This window comes from Pseudopodoces humilis, chromosome 3 (genome assembly GCF_049639895.1).
Source record: "Pseudopodoces humilis isolate 2021_Gansu_Grassland_sample_001 chromosome 3, ASM4963989v1, whole genome shotgun sequence".
In the NCBI taxonomy this organism is placed as follows: domain Eukaryota; kingdom Metazoa; phylum Chordata; class Aves; order Passeriformes; family Paridae; genus Pseudopodoces; species Pseudopodoces humilis.
In genome coordinates, this window is record NC_142202.1 from 33,358,710 (window position 1) to 33,377,886 (window position 19,177).

Below are 19,177 nucleotides of genomic sequence, written 5' to 3' on the forward strand. Positions count from 1 at the left end.
GCCACTTCTGTGAAATTATAGTAGGGCTAACTAGTGCAGAATACGAAAGGAAACTCTCTAGGTTCTGTTAGTTTTGTTTTGGGAACAAAATGTGACTTAATGTCCTCCTGGAAGCTGAGTTTATCCACATTTATTTGCTGTCCCATAGACTTCTTTGTGTCATATCCTGGACATGGATCCAATATTGAACTATCCATCTAGTAGATTATGATAGATGAGTAGGACCAACCTTGGGAGTAATCAGTTCAGGTTGTGCCTGTTTCTTCTTTCTGCTCCTGAGGAGGAGCAGTCTGCCTTCTTCTGTCCCTCCCTCTCTCTCTCTCTCTCTCTCTCTCTCTCTCTCTCTCTCTGTTTATTGTTGTATCACAGAATGAGCTGATGTTTGTTTTAACACTGAGATGAAGCCGAATTCACTGCTTTCCAGCACTCTTTAAAGTTGGTGTGCTACTTGAATATTTATATCATACTGACATTTGCTTACGTTAGAGAAGGCTTTATTTCCTTGGAATATTTATCGTAGTATCCAGGAATTTCCATGTTCCAAATGCTGCTGGGTCTGAATGTTGTGTATAATTACTTGGGTCCAAGCCCAGTTGCTTTAGGGAAGTTAATTTTCAAAGAACAGCAACCACCTCTGTGGCACTCGCTAGTTGAAGGAAGAGCTGGCAAGGATTTTTTCTTCACTGACGTGGAGCAGCCTGAAAAGAAGACTCATACCTCACTTCAGCTATATAGACAGCTTTGCCTAGTTCATTACGGGGAAAATAGAGAATCATTTCCTGGCACACCTGGCATCATGGAGTGGATGCCTATATCTGATGTGATCTGTTGGCCTAGTTATGGTCTGGGATAGAAAATGTGATCTGACATATTTTGCATCCTGTTTTTTCCCCCTGATTTCCACCAGTCCATTTCCCAAAGGTTAAGGGGGAAGGGTTGGTGCAGAATCCAGTTCCTCCTTCCTGGCACACTTTGATGCTCTGACCCTCTTTGTGCGTAGAATAGAAATGACCAGCTTGAGGCTTGATCAGACCTCAACCTCCTGTTGTTTCCCATCAGCTTATATGACTCTCCTGGGCTTCTGTGGCTGGAACTGCTCTTTTGCTGCTGTGCATAAAGAGGCACCGTGATTTATGAATCAATTAATCACTGCATGCTGAGGAGCTGTTCACGGTAGTTAAACAGTGAAAATAAAATGCTTGAGTCTATAATAATGACGGATCATAATGAATATGACCCTCTACCAATGAATTCTCTCCCTCCCTATATTATACCCCCTACCCACTTTCCCAGCACAAGCAAAGTATCAAGACATGAAATTTGTGTATCTCAATGCGTGGGGTTCATCAAATTACTTAATTACTTATAAGAGTGCTGTCTACTTGTGGTGCTTTTTCCCTCACACATGCATTGTCTGATTTTGCTGCTAAAGCTGCTGAAGCTACAAAGAGGAAAAGGATTCTGATACTCTTGATTTTAAAACTTTTTGACTACTCATAAAAAAATCCACCAGTAAGTCTCTAAAAATTAGGGAGGGGCAGGTGAAGTCTGTCCTGCCTGATCTGTAAAACCGCAGAAATGTGGTGTGAAAATTCCAAGAAATATTTCCATCAAATAACTGTCACTTTTTGCTCTGTGCAATGTGCACATCATTGCTGTGAATTTCTAAAACTGTGTGATACTGTAAGAACCAGGCAAGTTTGGTGACAAGCCTGCTTTTAAGGTTACTGTCTGGCTTCACAATTTGCACTTCAGTGATGGTAGAACAGGGTGCATGTTGCCCTGTGGGTAGCACCACTGATGTTCAAATATGAACATGAGGTAAGGCTGTAAGACAAGAGGCCTTAAACCAGATTATGTGGTTTTGCATCAGAACTATGCTTTCATAGAAGAAAATAATTCTTTACAGATTAACTCTATACATGTTGTATTTTTTTAAGAAAATTGTTACTTTGTTTTATGTTATCAGCAGATACCCAAAATAGTGCTAGAACTTTCATTAACAAAAGAAAAGTGGTTTGTTTTCATTTGTTTTTTTATTTTCTGGCTGAAAAGTGTATTCTTGGTAAGTCAGTTGATCAGCTACCCATCTGTTTTGAATTCTGGAAAGGATTTTTGAGAGAGTGGTGGTACTTTTTAATGTTTTTTTTTTTTTTTACTGCTGTCTTTGAAATGTTAAATTTTAGTCGCAGAGTAAGTCCTGGGTTTTCTGAATACCAAAAGCTGATGTTGGTAAATAGATGGATTTGTGAACCTTGCTACAAGTCCACTGGCTATCTTACCTTAAGAGTGGAGTTGCTCTTAATCTCACCTGTATAACTAAGAGCAAATTTCATTCAAGCCAGAAATTAGGTGCAGTGGGGTGAAGCAGGTTAATTCCTTTTCTCTGCCATGCATTGAAGCTTGCAGTGGAATTATAATATTTGCCACTTATCAGTAAAAGAATTTTTCCTTTCCAACACAATCTAGTTTCTCAGTTTTGTTCAGCTCTGCTGCTGGCGTGTGTTGACTATATCTAATGGCCTTTGTTTACATTCTAAGCTTATCTCATAAATTTGCTTTTGAAATGCAGTAATAATGTTTCACTGTGGTGACTATGGTTAAACATTTCTCTCCTTTCCCCCTCTTACCCTTCTCTGTTTGATTTTTAGGACCCAGGTTTCTCTTCGGTGATTCACGAGAAGCTCCAAGTTCCCAATACCATTCGTAAGGCGTGGAATGAGAAAGACAGCAGATGTGATGTTTGTGCCACACACCTGAATCAGCTGAAGCAGGAGGCCATTCAGATGGTGCTAACCTTGGAGCAAGCTGCCAACTCAGAACATTACGATGCCTCACCAGGCTCTCCCCCACCTCTCTCCAATGTCCCCACATTGGTGAGTCCCCGGCACATGGGCAGCCTGCAGCCCAGGGACTGGGCATACGTGCCTGCTCCTTATGCTCCATCTAATTATACAGGCTTTGTTGCCAACAAACACAGTGGAAAGCCCAACAGTCTAGGAATTGGAAATGGGGTGGAGAAAAAAAATGGCTCTCCTGGACACCAAGCCAAGGTCAGCTTTCAAATGGCCACCAGCCCCAGCAATGGTAATGTTCTCAACTCTGTGGCTATCCAGGCCCACCAGTACCTTGACGGCACCTGGTCTTTGTCAAGAACAAATGGAGTCACTCTCTATCCCTACCAAGTAAGTGTTTTCAAATAACAGAATGTACTTGTTTCCTTCCCACTGAAGCTGGCATGGGCATACTAACACTGTTTGCTCCTGTCGGGTAGGAGTTGAGCTGCCTGTGCAAATGAGTACTAGAATAAGGAGTGTTGTAAATCACTGTCTTCCTGATAGGGGATTGAGTTGGGGGAGACACAGATCAAAAGCACTATTGATGAGAATACCTTCTATTAATTCAGCTGTTACTAATAGCAGAACAGAGCTCTTGTTTTTAATGGCAGACAATAAATCATACAGTATTTTCAATTATTGCCCACACAGTCCTCATTCACTTTCCCTCAGAATACTCAGATGGAGCAACAGCTGGGAGCCACAAGTGCAAAGTGGCACTAGCGTACCAGTGATTTCTGAGCTGGTATTCAGGAAGGATCTGGATGATCTTTTATTCCATCCTCTGTGTGTATGATCATTTGAGTACATATAGGAGGCACTAACTTTGGCACGTTTTAAGCTGCCTACATTTTTGATGCCAGTGGGTTCAATAGGTCCAGTAATCTCCAGGTCCTAGCAGTTCTGGGAGATTTTCATGTACTTTTCAACATATTCTTTTCCTCTTCTTTGGTTTGTTGTTTTCTAGTACACCACACCTGTAAGTACCTGTAGAGCTCACACCAGAGGGCACAGAAGAAGCTTTTTTGTGTGACAGGCGGTGTGCTCTCTGACACACTTAACTGCAGCTGGTGGGATTTTTAGAGTATTCAATTTGCAGATTGGGACATAAGCCTGTTCTTTACATGTTCTCACAAATGTCCCTGTTGGCTTCCTTAGGCACATGAATAGCTTTGGAAATCAGTTGTTCTACTAAATTATGAATATATTGCAAGATAAATCCCTGAATTAATATTTAACTTTTATTAGTATGACTGATATTACAGCCAGAAAAAAAACGCAGTGTTATTCATAAGCATTAAGATATTGTCATGCACCAAAGTGAACTAGGTAAAACTAGAAATGAAGTACAGTTATTTTATCTGGAAAATATGTGACTTTATGTTTCTGTGGATTCATGCTCTAGTGAACTTGAATCATATTTGGGTAGGTCAGTATGTGATCATAGTTTTGATCTAAGAAAAAAAATGTGATCTATGTTTAAGGTAAGGAAAAAAAAACTAAACAAAGAATGCACCTTAACATATCTGAATAACTGTTATTTGTATTGGGAAAATTAGTTCCATTTTATTGCATTCACAATCTTTTAGGTTCATGTTCTTTGAAGCTGTGGGTTTTGGTTACTTTTTTATAATGCTTGCATTTCCTTGATGATTAATTTTGTCTTAAAAATATTCACTAAGAAGAATCTGATATTCTTAATTGTCTAGACTGATTCTTTAATTTGGCTCCAGTTAAATTCAGGACTCTTCTCTACCCTCGACTTTCAATAACTTTGAAATAGAAAAGATTACCTGCTCTCAAGACACCCCTCAACCAAAAGAACCTCGAAGCCAACACAAAACCCAATGAAAAGACCAAACTAACAGCAAAATAAACAGAAAATTATGAACAAAAAAGAAAAATCCCAAATGAGCCTATCAATGCTTGTCTGTGTTAGAATATGTTGATTGTAAGTTTCAACTTTTTCTTTAAGATTCTCCTCGCAAATGTTAAAATTCTCACTATACTCAAGTTGCCATTTAATTCTCCAGCTGAGAAATAATAACAATAGCTTTTGTCTTTAAGCACACTGAAAGGATTTTAGTGTTTGTTTACCTAGTATCTGTATTAGAGTGAGAATTAGTCAAATAAGAAGAAAAACTTTGAAGAGTAATTTGTTTGTAGTTTCAAATATTGGTAAGATGCAAGCTCTTCTGTTTTTCTGTTTTGTGTGCAGAAACCAATCTTACTTGCTACACATCTTCAGAACATTTACATCTCTGTCCCATGTAAATACGTTTTTGTTATGCACTAACATTTGCAAAACTGCTGAGGAGGAGCACAAGGAAGATCAATCTGTTATCTCATGTTAATTAGAACCTTTCTTGATTTGGAGGTGATTAAAAAAAAGTGATGGTAGCCTACTTGTGAATGTATATGTATTAATTAAATTTTCTTGCCTTACTTTAAGAATAAAGATTAGAAAAACTTCATTGTGCTTTAGCTAAGAGGAGTAGAAAATGATTTCTTGGGATAAAAAGCCTTGCACTTCACTTCAGAGAAGAGTAGTACCCTTCCACATCATAATCTTGTTAAATAGATGTCTAGGGAGAAGTCAGTCTCATGGCTCTAGACTTAATGGCACCTGTGGTAGACACCTCCCATTGTAAATCAGCTTCTGTTAGACAGTCTAGATAACTTGAAAGAAATGGTTGAGTACCTTGAAAACTGAGTGTGATGTTTTCCCTAAAGTATCATCAAAAAAAGAGAAAACATTAGTTTGAAAGTGACATTCTGTGGCTCAGAATTGACTCACTGCAATTCTAAGCACCAGAAATTATTCCTACAGTTGTAAATTGTAGGATGTTACTACTTTTTTATCATCTTCCCTTCCAGACTGCCTAAAATTGTTGTGGGCAGTTAATTACTACACTTGTTTCAGTTCCAGTAGAAAAAGGATAAAAATAAGTGAATATAAAAGGGAGTGTTGTGATATTGTAAGGTTTAACTGCTGCAGTAGTTCAGGACAAGTCTTAAATGGAATGCCACTATTCAATTAATTTTGCAGAAAGAGCACTTTCCAATGAGGAGTAAGTAAAAGAAATGGGAATTTTACCAGGTTTAGTAATGTATTATATGTTTAAAATCTGAGAAAATGGAAGTGTACCAGATTTGACTGGCAGTGTATGTCAGATTTAAAAAGTTTCTAGTAATTTCATGGATGCATTATGGAACTAGTGAATTGAATCTCCTAAGAATATCAGAGGAATAGCTGGTAAGAATTTTTTAGGCAAAACTGATCTGACCTGGAAATTAGGAGACAGTGTAGATGACCCCATCAGTCCCCACTGTCCCTGTTTTACGTGATTCTCTATTTAGGCACTCCGTGAAAAAGAAACAAAAATCTGGTTCTATAGATCAGTGATGTCCCCTAGGCCTGACTCAAAGGGGGCTGGATCAAATTTGGTGGTAGGTTCTTTTGAAAAAACAGGAACCAGAGGCAGGGAAATTGAATTGATTGATCTTAAACAAAGAGCATGGCCCATTACAACCCTTCTGTGGAAACAGGAATTCTGAAATGGTCAGGATAAAACTGATCCCTTTCTGTTTAATACATGTAGAAAAATACAAGCCAAAATTTGGTAAAGTTTGATTCAGTCTGAAAATAGTTTTCTTTCCATGCTCATCAGCAGGTAGCATTTGAGTGCCCCATGGATCAGACTGTTTTGACACTTGAAAAGACTTAGGTGGATCCCCTTATCATTCAAAGGGATTTCAGTCCTTCCCTGCTCAGAGAAAACTCTTAGGAGGTTTTTCCTGAGAAGGGCTGTCATTATTTGTGCAGCTGCTGGTGTGAATTATAGGATACCACAATGTTGAGCACACTTTTGTTACTTACCAACAGTTACTGAACACTTCCAAAGGGGAAAAATCCCTCTGGGCCTGGGGCACTAATGTAGAAGTGAATTCCATGATGAAATTATTGCTTCATGTCATTTTTATAGAGAATGCAATATGAAATGTAATGCATAGCACTTTTATTACTTTATTATTGTAAGCTGATAAAGTAGCTAAAACAAAACCACCACATTAAAGAATAAGATTTGAGTCCTTAGGAGTTCAAACTGATTCAGGGTTTGCATTCAAAGCGAAAGGAGTTGATAATAGTGACTGGATTAAGCTGGGTACACTTTTTCTAGAGTCAAAGCCCTCCAGTTTTTACTAAAATATTAAATTACCTGTTTGGCTCTTGTGTTGGTGTGCCTTTAAATCAACAGCATAATGTGAATTTCATCACGGTGGGAACCCCAGAGCATAAAACAGTAGGCATTTCCTTGGTCTTCCAGTTCCCCTCTTGGATCTGCACAAGGATCTTTCATGTCTTGAAGTAGATAATTTCAAAAGGCAAGCAAAAGGAAATTTAGCACAGTGTGTTTGGAAAGTTTGAGTGACAGGAAGGTTAGAATTAGCCCAAGAACTGGGGAAGGTCAACAGTTCCAGGACCAATTTAGGCCATAAAAGGGAATGATGGGTAATAGAAAATGTGGAGGCTGATGTGGGTGAGCACCTCCTGCTCCTGACCTTGAGGCTGTGAAGTTTGATTTTTGTAAGCAACAAAACAGTGCATGTAAGGATTTGAGTAGGGGCATTGTGAACAGAATATATTCATGGAAAAAGTGTTTCTTTCTCCCCTCCACTTAAAAAGACCCTTTTGACCAAAAGTTTGGAAAATTAGCTCTTAAACTACTGAGAGCCTCTTGGCCCCAGGCATAATGATCTCAAGCCTATTCAGAATTATAAAAGGCTTTGTTTGTGTACAATTGATGAAAGCCTACAAGATGTGCTTTCTGTTACCTCTTTATGTATAACGTGTGTTTAGAAGAACAGTTTTCTGAGAATATACCAGCTTGTTTTGGAGCTTTGCTGTGATGAATGGCTTGTTTGGAGTTTACTTAGGTCATGGCTGTCATATAACACATCAGATCATTCAGGCCTAGGCTTTTATAAAGAAACTGGTAATGATTAGAGTTGGGTGCAAGATGGGAAGTCAGTGCCTGTGTGGGAGGTATTGCCATCCAGGATTTTGATTCCAAGCTTTCTTCCAAGTCTTTGTTGTATAGTTTATTTCTCTTCTGTTTGCTGCTGCTTCTATTGCTTCTTGGTGTTCAGAAGGATGAAGATAAAATGTTAATGATTGCTACATTGGTGCTGGGGTAATTTAAGTAGCTTCTAAAGCATATAAAGTAAGGTACAGAAATCAAGTTACTTGCTCCATCTTCAGACTAACAGGTATCTTCTGTAATTATTCCATGCTTCCTAGAGCCAGACCTATTTTATCAAAGTGTCTTAGCAACAACAAAAAAAGAAATTTGTATACTGACCTTTCTATTATTGTGTTCTTATGGAACCACACACAATTTCCTGAGATACCAAATGCTGGAGGTATTTTGCCTTTGTGCAGTTAGGCTTTGGTCCAGAATGTTTTGTATGGCTTATGTTTCAAAAGCAGTTGAGTCACTGTATATGAGATCCAAATTTGAGCATGGTGGCTCCCTTAATATAGTAAAAACCTTTTTGTTCTTGTTACTGTGAGCTCATGAATGATGATGCTGAGCAGATGTGTGCAAATTCTTGCACTGATTTTTTTTTTTTCATTCTGTGACCTGGACTCTTAACAAAGTGACTCCATAATCAGACTATACACTGAAAGTGCAAGAATTTTATTTACAAAGATTGTTTGACTAGGCCAAGAAACAGATTGTCAAACAAATTCATTGGCACTGAAATTATATCCTTGCTTGATTATCTCTGTTGCCCTCTTCCCCCATGCATTAGTTGTTATCTCTGAAGTAGCTTTCGTCCGACTAAAAGCCTTTTTAAACAATGTCACTAATAATTGGATATGACCCCACTAAAATCAGTGTATGTCATCAGTTGACATTTTGCCATGATTGTTTGATCATCCAATTTGTATATTACAGGAGTTGTCTATTTGTATTTCATTCCTCCTGTCTACCCATTCAACTAGCAGCCCAGTTGTGTACTGCTTTTCTAATACCATCAAGGGGGGAAACTGGAGTCTATGTGAACTGCAGGAGAGGTTTATTTTTTGGTATTACTCTGGCATGATTTGATCTCTTACGGCATTTTTATGCATGGCTTAATGACCTTAGAGTCATTACTTTTCCCCTTCATGATACTGGGGTGACGAAGGGAAGAAAGAGGTAAAGGGTATCCCATGGACTGAAAAGAGCTAAATAGGCTTATCCTGTGAATATGAAAACCCCGTGACTCAATTGTGATGTGAGGAAGAAATCTGGACTATTATAGGAGGGAGTTAATCCTGTAAATTAGCAAAAGCCAGAAGATCACAATTAGTGAGGATTTGGAGTCTTGGTTTCCTTCCCTGCTTGTAGCTTAAGGATTTTGTCCACATGTGAGACTAGTTTCATTTCTTAAATAATAGCTGTACTAATTGCTTGCATTAATTGAAAAACTGAGGGGAGGTGTTTTAACAGTGAGAAAACTGATGGAGAGATGGGATAGAGAATGGGGAAGAGAAACTGAGACATTGAGACAAAATTGTCCTTTTATTTCCTATGATGTAAACATAGAACAGAGAACTAGAGAGAAAAATGGTCACTCCTGCTTTGTTTCATAGTTTAAGAACATAGAGAGCTAGTACAGGCAATTTGGAACTAAGAGGAAATACACTTTTTACATGATGTACCATTTTTTAGAACTTACTAGAAAAAATATTGATAAAATTCATAAAAGGATTATGTGTGTATGTGAATAATAAAAAAGTCCTCTCTTTATGATATTAGGATGAAAAAAGTGGGATATAAATTGCTATATAGAATAAGGAATTTGATATATTCTGTGGAGAAGGTACATGCTTCTTTCAGTACATCCAATATACAGGTAAGGACGAGAATTTCTGAAACTACCACTGAATCTTGCTGGCACTATAACTTTTTATAAGATATAATAATCTTTTTATTAAGATTCTGAGTTCTCTTAGGTTGAATCATTCATCTGAGCATGATGGTCTTTACCTTTGCATAAAGATTCAGTCTTGTAGGTGATACTGCTGTATTTTACTAATTGTTCAACATCTGTTGCAAAGAGAGAGGAAAAAGAAATATACTAAACCAAAGGCAAAACATTCTAGTTGAGATCAGGAGAGGATGACAAAGGAATTGGAAAGCAGTTTTTTAGGAGCTTCCCATTAAATTCCTAAGGGATATCACTCAAAAAAGACACTAATCAATTTACTGTCTCATTGACTAAGATATTTGCTTCTCATATTGCTTTACATTAATGGGACACAGGATTAAGATTAGATTTAGAAACATCTTATTTTTGTGCTTTTTTAGAATTCTGTTCTTCCACTTGTTAGAAAAGTATTTTAGACTTAAAATATGAAGAACTGTGTTACTATGCAAAAAATAAACTTACAAAACCTTTTTCTTTGATACTATGCTGTGCTTATGGGAAGTAAGGAATGCATGGCTAGAGACGTGTGTAACTCTGAAATGTGATTTCACAGAGCTAGCATGTAAAACCATTGTTTTCTTTTCTCTAAAGTGCTTCTGAAATTGCATCGGAGAGGGAGCATCAACTTCTCTGTTGGGCCAGCTCTCTTAATTCAGTAGATTTGAATTAAAGTGGTTGGTTCTTCACTTACATTCCTTTGTAAGGGCTTTGAGGACTTGAAAGATGGGTGTTGCCAGATAGAATACATTTGGGACCAGACCCTCTTCTGTCTCACTCCACGATAATGGCTTTGCAGCTGACATGGCTACATTGGTGTAATACAGAGAAGAGTGAGAGCAACATCAGCTCTGTTAAGATCTGATCAGTCAGAGTGTGAGAGCAGCTGTGGTGATGGGAGCATAAATGGCATCTTGCAATCAGAGGGGCCTCCACTTCCCTTTTGGGTTGGTGAATGGGAAAGATTTTTTCTCCATACTATTCTAGTGTCACCCTGCTCTGAAGAGTCTGTTGGAACTGCTCTTGACAAATGAAAGCAGAAACCTGATTGTCCAGCTTCTTTTGAACTTTGAATGTGTCAAGATGTGTTTTATGGAGAAAAAGGAAAAATTGCGTCTGTACAAGGGTGAGGAAAAGCTTCTCTCAGTTAATGAAAATATCTTTTTAATCTGCAAACTGAAGAAGAAATGAAATTGCACTTCACTTTCACTTCCATGTAACCTCTCAAGCAGAATCAGAGCAGCTCTAAAGGTTAAAGGAATGGTAATGAGCTTTTGTCTTCCAAGAGGTTGGTTGGTGCCAATGTTGCTAGCAAACCTCAGCAGAAGAATCCATAGTTCCTCCTTGTATGAGAGCACTGAATTTATCATCACATCTGTCATTCAGGTATCTGAGGACTTGTCTTAGATCTGACTGGTAGATGTCAGCGTCAAGTGACTAAAGTGCAATCAGTGCAAGGTCACAATTGTGTGCATGTGAAATGTTTATTGTGAGAGCTCTTTGAATCAAATGCGTGCATCTGTCAAGGTTTACTTTAAATTGATACTTTTTTAACTTGGGAAAGTGGCCTGTATCTGTGTATATTAAACAGCTGCCTAAATTTATGTAAAGGATTTTGGCTAGTGGGAAGGGCAGAAAAAGAATTAAAAGTTGGAACTCTGCTTGATGAAATCACTTCTGCTTCCCTGATTTCACTGTGGCTGCATGCTCAGTGTCAGTGGATAATTACAAAATACCTACCATATGAATCCTGCCATTTCTTTACATCAAGGCTATTAATAAAAGCAGAGTTTAGGCCTCATTTTGTAAAAAAACCCACTTTTTAAAAAGCATATAGTGATATGTTCTTTCCTGTGAAAGATAGATGACAGGTATATTTCATTATTGCTTTCCTTCCTGAAAGGTTTCAGGCTGCTGGAGCTAGGCAGTGTAGCTGGATTTAAACACAAGTCATAAGCACAGTCATCTCTTTGTTTTATTCTTGTATATTTTCTCAGTTATTGCAGTGCAACATAGAAAATGGAAAATTAGTTCAAGTGCTATTAAAGAAATTATACAGAGTGCATCACAAGAAAATGTATAGTAATGAGATACTATCAATCAGTCTCTCTGATCCCTGAAGACATTGTGTGAAGTTTGTTGCCAGTGTGCGGGAGGCAGAAGAGGATGTGATTGTACGATACTGATACATCAGGGCAGTGATCAGAGACAGGACTGACAGGGAAAATGCACTCAGAAAGCTTTGTCTGCATTTGGACCAGTTTCTGTGAAAGTAATTTTTGAAGAGTCTTGCAGTGCTAGATAGGTTTAACTGTGGCATAGTTTGCAAGCTTGTTGAGATTTCTAATTTTTTTTTGCTTTGACGTAATGTAAACAAAAAATAATATTGTTTGTCCTGCCCAATAAATAATATAACAAGATACTATTCAAGTGACTTACAAGAACAATGCAGCAAAAGGTACCTGGTCACTACACTTATTTGACAAATTACAAGAGCATCAGAGGGTGTCCTAAAGCTTATCTATTCTATTTTACTTTTAGATGTAAATGAAGGATCAAGTTGTTTTCTTGCAGCTAAGTGCTTTGGAGGGAAAAATCTAGTTCTCATGTTACTGGCTTTTCATTTTTTCCCATCCTTAGTGAGTTGTCACAAGGGTCTTTGCCTCTGTAATCCTAAATGTTGGGATATGCTATTTGCAGCCAGGATTTAGTAGTGATGCTTATGATCTCCTGACTGTTGTCTTGCACTTCAGAATGTTTGTAAAGATCCTTTTAAACACTATCACAGCCCAACTTACCAAGATTTATTCCTATTTATGTAAAAGTAGATGAAATGCAGACACCAGACCTGCTTTAGTTCAAGATTGCTGGAAAGGGGCTTGAGATAGGGGTGTTATGAATGTGCAGATTATGAGATTTTTCCAGTCTCAGTGATGTGGATTTCTCTGCTTCCTTTTCCATTCACTGCTCAATCACCTTAATCACATATTATGAATATTTGCTACTTCTCCCTGCCATCTCAATGCTTTGTCTCTGAAGGAGGCACAGTTGGCAGCAGCGCAATGGGCCATTACTTCTGTGGCCTCTAGGCATTTTATGATTCAGTGAATATGAATAATAAAGCACCTTAGTCCTCTTCTCTGGGGAAGGTGATTTCAAGTGTGGCAGTGGAGGGTTATTATGGCTTGGTTTCCTTTTGAGCGCGAGAGAGTGGGAGTGTACTTATAAGTTAAAAATGCTTAACAGAAATACTGGAAAACAACCTTTTATTCCTCAATATACCATTCTATCTGCTGGAAAATTTTATATGATTCATGATAAAAAAAATTCTTTGGTAATGCCATGGCTACTAGTATTCTTTTACCCAGTTTGAATACATTGAATAGAAATGCATCTTCACAATTTCTTGAAGAATTTTTAGATACTGCCACAGAAAGCCAAGGCACCTATCAGTAGCTACAACTCTAGTACAGCAAGAGTTTGTGCTTAGGCCATTAGAGAATTTGCTCCCAAGACTTGTTAAACATTACATGGGTGTGGAGTGGGGAAAAATGAAGTTTTACTGGGAAATGTATAATGTAAACCTAGTTGAATTGGTAACTATAATATTTTGCAGACTTTTAAGTTCGTATCTCTAAAATGATAAAGAATACATGGAGGGAGGAAACCAATTTTATTGTTATGTGTTAGGAAGTGGATGTACAGGAAAGTTGAAGAATATGCCTTAGGTGGCTGCTATGCAGTCTTTGAAGAGACGAGAGAATAACCTTTTCTCCTGTTATATTCAGGACAAAAAGGGCCATCTTGTCACTTTGTATGTTGAGGTTAGATTTTTCTGTGCCTGCCTGAAAGAATCAATATCAGAGTGGATTATAAAACAGAAATCATAAGGGCTCAGAACAATTTGAAAAAACATTGGTAACAGAAGGGACTGACTAAAAATATCTTGCTGGTTGATTGTTTTTTTATCTTCAAATACAGCTTGAGCTGAAATTTTTATCAACTGCACAGAGTTCATACACTCTGCCTTTTACAACAAGCTGCTACTGTGCTCTCTGAGAAGAAAAGAAACTTGCAAATAAGGACTAGGCTTTAGTGGGATTCACTTGAAAGCATGCCCTTGGGAAAGAAAAAGACTGCAGAAGTTCTAAATTGACCTCTGAAGTTTTTAGATTTTAGCATCATTGAAACATATTTTTTCAAGAAGCTCCTGAGTCTGGGATATGTTTTTCTTGTTTACTGTGCCTTGATTTCTGACTTTATAAAAGTAATTCCAGGAAATATTAAAATCTCGTCATTCTCCTACAGTGCTCTGCTTTTTTCCTAGGGTACCTTACAGTAATGCTTTTCTTCTGGAAAATGGAAAACATTAGTTAAAAACAGTAATTTTTTTTGTTGGGTGTTTTATGATCATCTGCTCATGGCGAATGAACACCACTGTCCATAGGGGATACTGCAGTAAGCATCAGCAAGCATTAGTGCTAGAAGGCTTGGTTCTTTGTTATCCTGCATATGTAGTACTGCTCTTCATTTTGGAGCTGGTTCATGCCCATCTTGTGTTCCCTTTGTCCTAGAGTAAATGTCTATGCAGGATGACTTATGAAGTGCCTGTAGTAAACCTTGTGAAGAGACAGTGGGACCTGTTACCTCAGTTATACAGATTACAGCACTATATTTGCACTGACCTGTGGTCAGTGATTCTTCTTTTGACATTTTACCATGGAGCAGCAAATCAGTCCATGATGCTCTATTAAAAAAAGTAATTAAAATAGAATAAAGAGTTCCTTTCGAAAATTAGTTTAAAAGTAACTTATGAAAATTTTACATTGCAATCCAATAAATAAGTTGAAGGGGAAACACTCAAAACAGTTCACATGCAAAGAAGAATTCTCTGTTCAGTAAGCCAAAATTAAAACTGAAGATAACAATGAGGTGTTTATTACAGTTCAGAATAGTTACTAGAGTTCAGGCATAATTTCAGATAGTGTGCTAGTTTTTTGTTTTTATATTTGAATAGCATTAAATACATTTAATTAAATCTGTTGTAAATCTGTTTCATCCCCAAGGGGCCAGTTAGTATAATCCTTCAGTTTTCTTGTAAAAATATCAACCAATTAGTTCCTGCACTAATTTTAATCACTGTTTATTTTTAAACAATAGTGAAGTGCATTTTGTCTGTTTAGTTTCTTGTGCAAAGTTCTTGGGGCAATGAATTTTTGGTGTTGTTTGTGTCCTGTGTAGAAGAAAGTTTATATTCATTGTCAGAGTGCTTAAAAAAAAATAAAAAGAATAAGTACAACAGTGATATTTCATTTAGGCTGACTTTGAAAAGAAAAAAATTAATGTAGTTGTAAGACTTGATAGTATACTTTCAGACAGTAATAAAAATGAGCAAATTCTACTAGTAAAAATTAGAAAATAATAAACCTACAACGATGCAAAAATTAAAAAAATTACAAGAGTCTTAGACTATTTACGAAGCATGAATCTACCTGAGATTAATGTAGTTCAGAGACAGGCAATCATTTATAGCAAAAGCTGGAAGAGCATGTGCTGTATTGTGAACAAGTTTTGCTGTGAAAGTATACACACAGTGTTGTAGCTATGAGTAAAGAACTGGTAGTATTTAGTGTGTGTACTGCATTCTAGAGTTAAATGCATTAGGTAGCAAGATGCATAAGACCTCGCATATGACTGTCTTGTATTGTTCTTTTACAGCACTTCTATTAGACTACAATTCACACACAATTTAATGATTAATAAATCATTAAAACTGTATGGTGTCTACCCCTGGTTTGATCTGAATTCTCTTTTAGTGGAAAATAATTCTTGAAGAATCAGGTTGTTATTTGTCCACTCAAAATTGCCATGATAGGTTATACTGGTGGAATTTGAAAGAATATAATCTCTTGAGGAATGATTGCTGTTTGTTAATGCTGCATAGTGCTGAATGGATATTCAATTATTCTCTCTCCCGCCTTTTCAGAAACATCTGTAGAGCACACCCAGAGTAAAGCCTATGCCCTTTCCTCTCTCTAATTAGTTTTTCAGAATGGTGCAGTTTTGGGAATGTGCGTGTCTGTAGTCTATATCTCCCAAATTGATCACTGATTTTTATTTTAATCCCATCTGAGAAAAGTAAAGGAGTTATGGTCTCAGCATTTTCTTAAAAGGAGTCATTTAAAATCTGTGATGTGAGCCAAATATTCATCTGACCTTATTTAGCTGGTCAGTGGAAATGAGGATTGGTATTAATTACTCAGTCTGCAAGTGAACGTGCACAAAATTAAAGCTGAGCATGGACAGTTAGCATGTTTAAAGCTCCTAGTATACAAAGGCCCTAAGGGGACTCGTGTGAATGTCATCTTTGCACTGTAAAGCTGTCATAGATAAGACAGATTATGATGGTTCCTGCAAACCAAAATGCAAATTTATAAACTGGGGAGAGATCATTGTGTGCACTTGAATTAAATGCTAGGTCAGCTTTGGATATTGTAGTGTTGAGTTAGAGCCTGGAAAACTGTGCTTAGCTTGGATCCTTTAAAGACTTGCAAATCTAAGCTGAAACAAACAATTTGAATGCAAAACATGATAGAAGTTGCAGCAAACGAGAGGAGACAAAAACATGATTAGCTTGGAAAATAGAAGTAGTCTAGGAGCCTATGTAAAAAGCTGAGGCTGTTCAGTGCTGTGTATGAAAAATCCATCCCATTCCAAGTAGAGTGCCATACCAAGTGTGTGTCCTGATGGTCACAAGTTGTCCATTTGTGCCACTGAAAGGGAACCAGAACACAGAGGCCCTTACTTACTAACGATTTACAGTGTGCACCAACTAAACTTAATCTGATGTCCAGTTGAGGATGTGCTTCTCTTTTTTTCCCCCTTTCATTAGCTGAGAGGGCAATAAATCTAGAGCAAACAGAAGACAGCGTAGCATAACTGAGCACCTTGACAGCTTATGGAATTCACCCCAGGAAGTGGCCTCCAAGTCAAATGCTTACAGCTGGGTGATTTTTATGACTGCTAATTACAGCTGTAGCTATGCAAAGTGAGGTAATAGGGCAACCAAATGTATGGCTTAAGGCATTCACCTTCAGAGCAGGAAGCAACTGTTTCTGTCCAGTTAATGGTTTCATTTGAAGGCTATCCTGGATCCTTTTGAATTCTTTTAATGTATTCCTGTTAAAAATTATAATTGTTGCTGTAATAAAATACTTAAAAAATGCTAGCAGGATTTTTTTATTATTAACGTGAAAGAAAGATGTGTTCATGTATTGTGACACAGATTAGAAAGACCAACATTGTTAAATTTATAGAGGTCACTCCTGCTGATGCATAACTTCTGCAGAACAATCAGGGGATTTTTCTTCAGCAAAAGAAGCTAAAGACTCCTCTGGAAATGAGACACTTTCATGGCTGCTCCCATGAGCACTAATAACTTATCAGCTGTTTCCCCATCTTCATCTTGGTGCAGTGAAGGAAGGAGCATCTTCAAGGGACTATTTATAGCAGGGACAGAAAAGGGTGATCTGCATTGTTGTGGTATCTGCCAGCACCAATATAATTAAACCTGTTAGCAATTTATAAAACAGCTAATACTTGTGATTTCTTTCCAATGGGGAAGCCACTGGAATGGTACTAGTTTTCAAATAGAAACTTTCTTGATCCCTGGGGGTCAAACTCATGCACCTTTCCATGAACAGGTTGGTAAGAGACCTGTCAGATGTGTACTGATCTTAGCCCCCAAAAAGGTCTGACCTTGAGGTGATTATGTGTGTGGACTGAATTTGCATTATGCCACATTCTTCTGCAGTAATCATTGCAGGAATCTCTAAGCCTGTCAGATGTGGGGTTTTTTTTTCATACTGTAAATAAAGTAGTTCTCTCTCCTTGTATTTTCATGGTAGAATTTAGCCATATGTCTTTGCTTAAGTAAAGACTAATGATTCCACCTATGTGTGGATAAACTTATTGTGGTTTTTATTCCTTACTCTCTTGCTAGCTACAGAAAGAGGTTCCTTTCTGGGTCAATAATGCCATTTAAGTTAAGCCCGCATGCTGTCACACTCTGGTAGCTTCTAGAGCTGTTCTTGTCAACTGACAAGTGAAAGGTCAGTGTCTCACAGATTGTTGTTTGTGATAAGAAAACAGCTACAGTAAGATTTGAACTTCTTACGATGTCTTGACATTGCTGGCAGTTGGTAACTGATCAGAGGAATGAGAGCTTGTTTTCATAACAAATGCATTACTTCTGCACACAGTGAAGTAGAGCTGTGCCTCAGCTTCGAGAATGCAGTCACTTCATTTAACTGCTGCCCCACATGTACAGGCAGGAGTCAGACATACTCCTCTTTTGACTGCTGCACTACTTATTTTGGCACAACTAGCTTGGCTGCTGAGGACTCAAAAGGTAGCTGATGCAACAAGGGGTTACAGTGAGAGTGCTGAATCTTGATGTATGAAATCAACTTTAACTGAGTCACACAAAAGGAAGGCATTTTATCCTGTAAAACGTTACTAATCTGATAGGCAGTAAGTCATAGTGGAAAAAGATCCAATTAATTTCCAGCTGCACAGCTTTATAATGCAGCAAGATATACAGGTGACTTAAGAGAATTAACAACTTCATAAAAGTAGATTTAAAAAAAAAAACTTCTGAAAGGTATAGGCAGCCTCATATCTTGCCAACAGATTGCTGTGTGATTGCTGTCTTCTTGACAAGAAAGGAAGCAGTTTAATTGTATTGTTGTGCAGTGCCTTGTTTTGCATTGCTAAAATGTTTAGGCACAAAATTGAGAACAGAACCTCTCTTTGCTAGCTGATGTTCCTTTTTTTCATTTGCAGAGTTGGTATGGGAATATGCTAACTGGGAAACCTTACGTTGCTGTTCTGTCAGCAGAGGCTTGGCTGGTGGAACTTTGCGAATGAGAGGCATATGTGGGCCTGGCTGATGGTGCTTTATTCAAAAGGGATGGCTCACAGCCCAGCAGGAGTCTGCCTTTGGCAAGTTTGCTTCACTGAGGACACTCTGGGTCAAGGAGGGCCTGCATAGCCTCCAGGATGGCTATCCAGGCTGTAGCTTGGAGAGGAGTAGAAAAAGCTGACATTATGCTGAATGGATATGAGAAAACTTTGAGGGTATTGAAAAAGGTAGTTCTGATAGCTGTTGTGGTTTTGTAACAAGGTAGAGGCCTTACCTTTCAGAAAATAGTTTGATAATTTAGAAGTAGCTAATAAATAAAATTTGTATGCTGTGTCACTCTGACTAAAGGAGTACTGCAGACTAGAATCTACTTCTGTACAGGGATTGAGTTCACTTGAGGTAGATATTTGCTGTCCTAAATGCTTCAGATAATGAAATT

At 37.8% G+C, this 19,177-nt stretch overlaps 1 protein-coding gene across 5 annotated transcripts in view; it reads left to right on the top strand.

Moving 5' to 3' along the window:
• The window catches only part of KIF26B (kinesin family member 26B), a 272,818-nt gene that overhangs the window by 83,857 nt on the left and 169,784 nt on the right, over positions 1-19,177 (top strand). For 4 of the 5 annotated variants that reach the window (XM_005526873.3, XM_088053418.1, XM_088053419.1 and 1 more), the window contains one exon: positions 2,652-3,185. In XM_005526873.3, the coding sequence (XP_005526930.2) occupies positions 2,652-3,185 (534 nt within the window). The remainder of the gene's footprint in view (positions 1-2,651; positions 3,186-19,177) is intronic. The other variant, XM_088053420.1, reaches the window with a different exon arrangement.